The sequence below is a fragment of the Tupaia chinensis genome, unplaced genomic scaffold (assembly GCF_000334495.1).
Source record: "Tupaia chinensis unplaced genomic scaffold, TupChi_1.0 Scaffold000473_1, whole genome shotgun sequence".
In the NCBI taxonomy this organism is placed as follows: Eukaryota; Metazoa; Chordata; class Mammalia; order Scandentia; family Tupaiidae; genus Tupaia; species Tupaia belangeri.
Window position 1 is genome coordinate 1266633 of NW_006159982.1, and position 9566 is coordinate 1276198.

The 9566-nt window shown below is 38.8% G+C and overlaps 1 protein-coding gene across 2 annotated transcripts in view; it reads left to right on the top strand.

Moving 5' to 3' along the window:
* Window positions 1-9566, top strand: part of CENPF (centromere protein F) — a 62567-nt gene that overhangs the window by 20703 nt on the left and 32298 nt on the right. For both annotated transcript variants that reach the window (XM_006155828.3, XM_006155827.3), the window contains exons 9-11: window positions 831-959; window positions 2018-2140; window positions 7801-7936. In XM_006155828.3, coding sequence (XP_006155890.1) covers window positions 831-959; window positions 2018-2140; window positions 7801-7936 — 388 coding nt within the window. The remainder of the gene's footprint in view (window positions 1-830; window positions 960-2017; window positions 2141-7800; window positions 7937-9566) is intronic.

Consider the following 9566-nt stretch of genomic DNA (forward strand, 5'->3'; position numbering starts at 1 on the left):
GATATTGAGGCGGAAGACATCAATTTTTTTTTCTTTCAAGCCCTTCTTATGAGAGGAATTTATATTGCATTTTTCAGCTGTTTTTAAAGCCTTTGGACTGGAAAATGAGTTAGGAAGGTAGTTGATGTGAGGAAAGAAGCTGGCAGATGTATTAAGTCTGATGGTGCCCTTCCATAAACATAACTGCCAGCTAGGTTCTTTCAGGTGATCGAGCCTGAAACCAGAGCACATGATTTAACCAGAGTGACTGGAAATGTGAACTGGAATCCTCCTGTGGTTATTCAAGTTAATAGGTGGCATATATGAAGGCACTTCAAAAGGTCTGTGGAAAATAGTTAAAGTATGAGTTTATTTTGGTGCAGAGAATGTTTTGAGATCCAAGTATAGTTTCGCATAATACGCATTTTTCATAACTGTTTGAAGATCTCCCCTGTATTTTTTGTCTTTCTAAATTTAAGACCATTGTTTGTGATTTATGGTTTTTGATGTTTTAGACCCCATTTTTTGAGCACATATGCTTCCTTAGCTGAGTGGTGTGTCTTCTCTCTTGCCCCTGCTCCTTCATAATAGTGGTGATTAACTTGAGATTGGGGATGAGGCAGAAACAGGCTGGTTTCTGTGTGGTCAGCTGGCAGAATGCTTCCCCTTTACTTTAGAGGTCTGGATATAATGACCAGGCCCAGGTGGACTGTCTTTAGAACCCCAGCTTGGCTCCCTAGTGTCTCCTCTCTGCCAGTGTAGCATTCCCAGCTAGGTGGTCCGTGTCTCTCCCTGAGAAACCTCCCTGCTCACCATTCAAGGTTGGTTTGACACGTGTGTCCTGTTTTTAGGAGCTCTCCCGTCAACAGCGATCTTTGCAAACACTGGACCAGGAGTGCACGCAGGTGAAAGCTAAGCTCACCCAGGAACTGCAGCAAGCCAAGAATACTCAGAACATCCTCCAGGCCGAACTGGATAAAGTAGGATACTATCTTATTTCTCTTTCGTCAGTCTCTCCTTTTCCTTATACATGTTATTTCTCTTCTATAGCCAGTATAACATTTGTTCATTTGTTTATTTAGTTTCCTATGGGACATGTATGCTCATTAGAGAGAGAGGAAAGTACAAAATCATTGTGCAGAGGGGACGACTGCACCACAGTCTCTTCTTTATTCTCCTCTCTGGATTTGGGGCGTGTACACACACACACACACACACATAGTGTGGTTTTTCTCAAGCCACCAGTTGTGGGACTTGAACTGGGCAATTGGCTGTGTAGGATCCTACACACTACCTGCTAGCCCAACTACTTTTAAAGCAAGAAATGTATCCTCATTCTCTATTTTTCTTTTCTTAACATAGTGGAGAGCAAACATACTGTGCTGGCTCTTGGTTTTCTTGCCTAAAGAAAGGGAGGGATGAGTTAGGATTTCTATTCATTCTCTCTCTCTCTTTTTTTAAAATTTGACCAGAGAGAGAGACATAGAGAAAGTGAGAAAGCTCCAGTACTCAAACTGTGGTCAGCCATGCAGGAGTGTCCAGTGCCTTAACCACCATGCCACCTGCTGGTCCTGAGTTAGGATTTCCAATACAAAGGTCTGTGTCCCTGCCATGGTGTACCTGCTGCTAAGGTGCTATGCTCAGTAGGCTGGGACCATGTGGGAGGCCTGGATTGCATTCCTGGTCCAAACTTAAAGCCAGGCATGGTAATGTAAGCCCGTAATCCCAGCAAGTGGGGAGGCAGAGGCAAGAGGATCATGAGCTCGAGGCCAGCCTGGGCAACATAGTGAAAGACTATCTAGAAAAGCTGTCAGATATTGTGGCATACTTGTAGTTCTAGCTGGGAGGCTAAGGCAGGAGGATCGTGAAACAGCGAAACCCTGTCTGTAGGCATGGAGGTCTCTGATGTTCTAGTGGTCCCTGGTTGTGTGATGAGGTGGGGCTGCCCCAAGTGATTTATGCACCCAGGTAGTTAGAGCACTGCAAATTATTTGTAAAGACATGAAAATCAAACTTTGCCATCCTTTTCTCTTAATAGGCCACGTTGGTAAAGCAACAGCTAGAAAGAAGTTTGGAAGAGTTTAAACAAAAGTGCTGCAGAACTGAACAGGCACTCCAGGCACGGCAGGTCACGGAGGATGAGCTGAGGAGAAGCAGCGAGGTGAGTAGGAAAGCTGGGGATATCCCATATTCTGCACAGGATGAAGTGCGAGGGTTAAAGGAGAATTTTGTCACTCTTTGTCAGTAGTTTCTCATGACTTTATGTATATTTTCTTTTTTGTTTGCCAGAAGTCAATATTATGAAGTGGTGTGTCTATAAGCTCTGACATACAATATAAGTGTTTATTTTTCCATTTTTTTCTGTTCTGATATAACTACTCATATGCATTTAGCTATTGTAGGGCAACGTGGCTTGTACTTAGAACATGTATACTTCTTTTTAAGATTTTTTGAGACCACTTGGGAGGTGGAAGGGTGGAAGGAAGAAAGACATTTTTAAATGGAAAGAAAAAATTGTTGATGGAAAGTATTCTTTAATTTTTTTTTTCAAGTGTTAGCTTTTGAGTCATCCAATATTAGTAACCTGTAGGAAGTCAGAGATTTAAGTAATCAAAAGTAAGGACAAATTAAGGGTTTCCTGACTTGATGTCATAGGGTATGTTTTTCTGGTTTCAAAAGTGAACACAGACCTTCGTGGTCAACATGTCCAAAGACATTGTAGAGGCATGTCTACAGAATGGTGGTTGAGAGTTTCTAAATGGCATGTATTTAAGAAGTATGCTAATGATTCTACTGACAGGATTTTTAAGTATAAAATTTAACAAAACTTTTAAATATGGTTTATTTCTTTTAATTGGGGGAGACAGACATCCGTGACAGGGTCTTCATGCCATGATCAACCTCCATTCTCAGCCAGCCTGGATCACAAACAACACACATGTACATACCTGCAGTGTACAGAGAAGCCCTGGATGTGAACCCTAAACCTTCCCATGTGGGTCCAGTTGTGTTACCGTTGCAACCACCATCTGGTCATAAGATTTTATCCATACATGTTTTCATTTGGTATCTCTCTGAACTTACTTAGTGGCTTGAGGCTTATATTAAAGGGCTTGGTTAAAAACTATTTAGCGATTGTTACTAGACTGAAATAATTTGAATAGAGCTATCAGTCAACACTGTAATTTTAGGAAAAGGAACAACAAGAATAGTAGAAGTTTCTTCTCTATTAATCCTCACTGGAAATAATGTTTTTCCACTCAGTATTTAAATTCTTTATAATCATATTTTAGACTATGAAGATTTAAAAAAATTATTTAGAAAGAACACTTATTTATCCAGCTGAGGAAGGTCTAAATATATTTATTGGCTTTGAAGAGGGTCGCACAATTGTAAAATCCCAACATCTGTCAGGAGCAAAGAGGCAGTTGTTAAAGCAGTCAGCCTCAAAGGAGTGATGCTCATGGAGATGGGGCCATAGCTCCAGCAACCCAAATGGAAGAAAATTTCAAATCAGATGATAGTTTCATCAGTGAACGTTTTCAGATGGAAGTGTTTGTTTCAGCAAAACAAATGTTTGCCTTTTGGCCAGTAGGGACCAACCAACAGATGCTTCTGCTAACATTTCCACAGGCAGACTGGCATTGAACTCTTCCCTCTGTGAGCTTCCCTTTCAGCCAGGAACGTTCCCGCGACTCCACTGGCTGCCTGGTGGAAACATTTTGTAAAAGCAATCATCTGGTTATGAGGGTCCAAACACTTTTCAAACTGCTTCTTGGCCAAACTGCAGTAGCAGGCTGGATGTCCTCTTGTAGGTGTTTCTGAAGACTGGCTCATCTCTGCAGAGTCTGGTTCGTCAGCTGTAGTGCTGCCCTTGATTAACTGTAATCCATACCGAGTTCCATGCGTGCCTGTTTCGCTTATGGTGTTTCATTTCTGTGTCAGAGGGAAATTGCCTTCCACAGGTCTGGGGATAGATTTAATGTTTTTCTTTATGTACGTATCTTTTTTCATGATATCAGGGACTTAGTTTAGCCATGTCTCATTTCAAATGGAATTGGGATCAGATAAGTGATTTACCCAGTTAGAGTGGTGGTATAACTTAGTGATGATGTCACACTGGTAGTGCCATTGGACCCACATGGGAAAGGTCCAGGGTTTGTTTCTGGGACCTCCTTAATCATGTCAGGTGCATACATGCATGCCTGTGATTTGGGCCAGCTGAGTGTGGTGGTAGTCACGGTGTGCAAGACCCTGTTGAAGGTGCTTGTGTGTCTGTCTCTGTTTTATGGAAGAAATAAATAAACTTGGAAAAAAAAATGGTGGCGGCTTTAGAATTAATGAGATCTGAAATTGCATGCTTTTCTGCCACCTACCTGCCATGTGACCATGAGACGTTGACTTACTCTTTCTGCATCTGACTTTTCTCATGTGCATATAGGGATGAAAAAGACTCCTCTCTCCCCTTTTCAAAGCTGTATCCATGATTAGATAGCATATGTGGAGTGTCTAGCCCAGTGTCTAGGACGTAAGTGCTCAGTGAATTACTGCAGTCCACCTGCTCTTAGTTTTGTTCGTCACAGTTGTTAGAAGTTTCTGATGTTAGTGTTGTTTGCTGTCCGTTACAAGCACTGAAAGTTGGGACCCAGAGGCCGATACATCGTAGATTTTTCATATTTAAAATTTAGCCTGTTCTGTTCTGTCAGGCTGGGTGTCTTTCTGTATCTGATTATAAGTAAGGCACAAACAGCTTTAGCTCACTTACAGGTTTTGGATGATGAAATAATGTGACAGTTGTACTGAAATTTTCCCTCTCCATGTTTAGGAAACTAATGTGCTGCTCACAATGAGGAGTTATCAGGACTGGAAATGTGATTTAATGGTCCAATCAAGGGTAAAGTTAACATTTAGTATCAAAGTGAATGGACGGTTTAGATAAGCAGCCCATCCAGCATCTAATGCCAGCCCCCTTAGCATTGGGATTAGACAATAAAATACCATGATTTGATAGGATGAGGGAACACTTGCTTTGGGACCTTAGCGATTGCAGAGCTCTGTATTTCACTGGAGCCTCTAAGGAGTTTGGTCTGGCAGACAGGAATGATGATATAGAAAGGGAAAATCTTAATCTCTGCATCCTCCCTTATTCACATACGTAGACTTCATCCCGCCAGGAGTTGTATGATGCTGTGTTCATGGAAGGGCTCGCAAAATGCCACACAGTAACTGAAATTTGTTATGTCTGGCCCTAGGAAATGATGCTTCCCTTGCTACTACTAAATCGAAGCTGATCTGGGTGGAATTGCTTGCTAAGCTCTAATGCTGGCCTGTGGTGATAGGGATTTTTGTTGTATTTTCCAGAGTAGTGCCCAATTTTTGCAAATCATGTGAGGATGCAAGAGATGCCTAGGAGAATATATTCTTGTATGTTTAACTCATTGTTGATAATGAGCTACCCAATCAAGTCTTAAGTGGCTGTGGCCTCATAGAAAACTAATTGCTGATGGATGACAGCCTGCACATCCATTTTCAGATGTTCATTTTCTAAATTCTGGCCTTTTAAAATTCTTGGGTTGGTCATAGCCAGAGCATTATAAGCCTGCTGGGTCCCAGGATTGGCTGAACATTTCTTCGTTAGAAACAAATATTTATGGAGCAAATGCCAGAATAGAGAAAGGCATGTTAATCTTTCCATTGAGCTTACTCTTCATTTATGGACAGAGATGAGTAGAGACCATTAGATGCATACATATAAATTTCTTCCTGCCTGCCTCCCTCTTCTCTCTCTCTCTTCGTTTTATTTTATTTTTTTTTAACCTTCTTTTCTTCCTCTTGGGTTAGACCAAGTCTTACACATGACATTTTTCCAGCTTTCTTATCAAGCCTCCAGATATAGATATTATTTGATTTGACTAATTTTTTTTAGAGGGAGAAAAATAAACTTAGTTACAAAATAAAAATTAATGCTAAGTCAATCTAGATAGTTAATTCTAATTATCCTTTTATCTTGGCTGCTTTCAGCTAATAGCTGAAAGGCAGCTCTGATCAGATCTGGCCACTGTTAAGTTATGGGAAGAAATACCACTAATAATGCTCCATTACCCTTGTCAAAGTGCTTTAAGGTATTTTTCTGTTCACATCTGTTATCTCATTTGAGGGGAGATTGTTCTGAGCCCAAAGAACAAATAAGTGATTATAGTTTCTATAGTTAATGATGCTGTTTTGAATCAGTAACATTGTCACACCTGAGAGATCATTCTTTGCAGAATTTAGCACTGACTTGCATGACTGTTAGCCTCTCAGTCTTGAGATCAGTTGGAGCTTCCTTTAGTTCTGATTGATATCTTAATTTGATAGAGTGTCAGTTTCTCTGGTGGAAGGGAAGTAGTATTAGGACACAGGAGACAGACGTATAATAACTACAACAGGTGCTGTCTTATTTTAATGATGAAACGAACATATATACACGAACAGAGCAGCTGCCAGCAAGTTTTCAAGTACTTTGCACTAGCCAGATTCTCCCTCTTCTTGAATTTGGCTTTGCTACATCGGTACCCATCTGCTGGTAGTAACCAGACTGATAATTGAAGGCAGCTTTCCAACATAGCAATGCCAGGGCCATCTGTTTTCAAATGGTGCAGTAGGGTTTTGGAAGATAGGTCTTAATTGTTTCTTTAAGATTCAAAAAATTTCCCCCTACTTCTCAGAGGGATATTTTTGAATGTGGTTTGGGGTGGGGGGGAGACTTAGGAATTTTCCACGCAAGGATGTGTGAGGTGCTTGTTTCTGTCGTTTTGTAATGATATATGCCAATGCCCTGTGGATCAGAGAATGGCATGTAATATGTATTGAGATACTTATTGGCTATAAAAGTTCTTAGAAGTTTCAAGTATGAGTACAAGTATGTTTATTATGTGAGTCATAGGTGTTTAATAAGCAGCAGCACTTTTATTTGGCATGTAAATGCTTGGTTTTAAGATTCAGAAAAATACATGGATCTCTCTAGATTATAGGATGGAATTGCAGATGCATCTCTACTACTTTACTGCACATTGACGCATGGCTTAATCAGGTATCCAAAGAACTGGTTTTCACTCTGAAGGCTCAGGTGCTCCTATCTAGAAGCAATTTTTCTTTTGTGTAGCTCTTTTTCCCTAGAGCACACTCAGTGTTTCTTCAGTGTTAAGCACATCCTGGTGTGTATTAAATGACTGATATCACATCTCCCATTGGAGGATATCTGCAGAAACTCTCTTATTTATATTTGCATTTTTCATAGTATATTATATTATTTTGAACATTGTAGATTTTCTTGGTAAACATTTATTGAAAGAAATATTAGCCTATAAAGATATTCTCATAACAGTGAACCTTAAGATGGTTTTGCAGTGAAAAGTGAAAGTTTGTCTGGTGAATCTTTTGGTTTTATTACCATAGCAAATCTTTTCAAAGTATGCTGTATTTGGTCATTCAGGTGTGATAAGAACTTGGAGCTTTTCGCTTGGAGTATCTTGTAAATAGGACTTTTCTTTATGTGCTAACTCTTTAACAGGCATATAAACAAGTGGAAAGTTCAAAGAAATATTTTCTTAAAGGAAAAAGGTCATCATCAGTTTGGTTTTTGTGTTTTTGTGTTTACTTGTAGTCAGAATATTATTTGACTTGAGTATGGCTGTCTAACTTCATAAGGTACTTACAGGGAAGGTGTGATTCTTTTCCTAGTGGAGTGCATAAACATTTCTGCTCAGGACCTTTGTTAAAGTAGAAGTCAACTTACTTGAGCATTTGTTTTGATTATAATCAACTAAATGTGTGTATTAGGAAATGAAGAAGGAAAATGGTCTCCTTAAAAGACAGTCTGAGCAGAGAGCCAGAGAAGTCTGCCACCTGGAGGAAGAACTCAAGAAAGTCAAACAGTGTCTAAATCAGAGCCAGAATTTTGTAGAAGAAATGAGAGGTAAATAAATTTCATGTTTCAGAGTTCTACCCATGAAGGAGGATGGGTGTGAGCACATTAGAGAAACTTCTTTGCATTTTTCCATATAATCATCCAGAATTAGTGAAATTGATATAGAGAAAGATTTTTCCTTCCTTCACTGTTAATTTTCAGAGCGATAGTTGGACCTTTTTTAATTGGAACATATTGAGTCCCCCAAATGCCTGATTTTCAGCACTTAGAAACCAGAAGGGTAAATATTTCCCACACAAAGCTAAATTGTCAGTATTCTCTTTTCCTCCAGAGTGCTATTCTTTGTGTCTCAAATGTGTCTGTTCGTTCCATTCAGTTTATCTCCTTGCTTATTACCATTTCCTTTATAATGGAAAAACTCTATATTGAACGCATGTTTTCCACATCATTAATGACCATTGTTTTTTGATGACTTACTTGATTGAATTATTTTATTTCCATACTTGAAAGCCAAAAAGTTATGCTATACATACCAAATAAATCCACTGTTAATTTCACATTTGTTTGTGCACAGTATGTCTTTTTTTTTTAACATTTGTTTTCTCATTTGAGGTGTTCACATGTCTAGAATTTTTCTTAATCCTGACCTGTGGAATGTTTTTCACACTTTTTTGTTAATACTTCTAAATTTTTATTTCTCCTAAGAGTTTTCAGTTTTACCAAGGAAATAGGGAGAAATGTCAATCTATTTTTCTTAAAGGAAAGCTATAAGAAAAGGAACAGGTCATTATTCATTGTTGGTATGTGATGTCATTGTTTGAAGTCCTTGTAGCAGAGTGGATCGAAGCCTTCTGGAATTGCCCCCATAAAACATCAACTCTAGGCTACATACTACAGGAGTAAGAGCCTTCGAATCAGTGTCTAATGAAAACTTTTTCATTATTCTTAACTAGGAGGGGCCAGTGGGTAGACATTTCACTGGTCAGAAATCAAGGTCATAATAGAGTTTGAAGAAGTTTCTGAATGATTCTGTTATTCATAGACACCAATATCACTGTGAGGGGCTGGGATGTGAGTGAGACTATTCCCCAAGACTACTCAAATGTAGGCCTTGAGAGTTACTGATACATAGCATCATTGACTCTTTTCTACGTAAGCCTAATTCTATGGACTTTTAGCTATACTAGTGTAGTAGTTATTTACTTTTCTAGGATATCTTAATTATTTCAGAGAGAAGTGAGATGGTTCCATTTAGTGTTCTTGCTTCAGTTTTCACTCACTCTGTGAGTGAATTTCAAAAGATAGGGAAAATGTACACACATATAAATGACTATAAAGAAAAAAAGAAGAAACTTTCCAGTGTTCAGAAAAGTACTTCTTTGGTATTTAATACAGCAGTTTATTAAACTGCCAGAAAGATAAACAAATGTAGCATTATCCTTAAGATGACCATTTTCTGATTGTGTAGTGTGAATAATTATCAGGTGACCCCCCCACCCCATTCCAAATAAAAGCCAAGACTTGATTTTGCAGGGCCTGAGAAGCTGTTAATTTTTTCTTTAATTTTAGAGTTTAGAATTTTTATGGAATAAATACTTATTAAAAACATTGGCAAACTTTTTTTTTTTTTTTTTTTTTTTTTTTTTAAAAACACAATAATTCCTTGAGTGAACCCTTC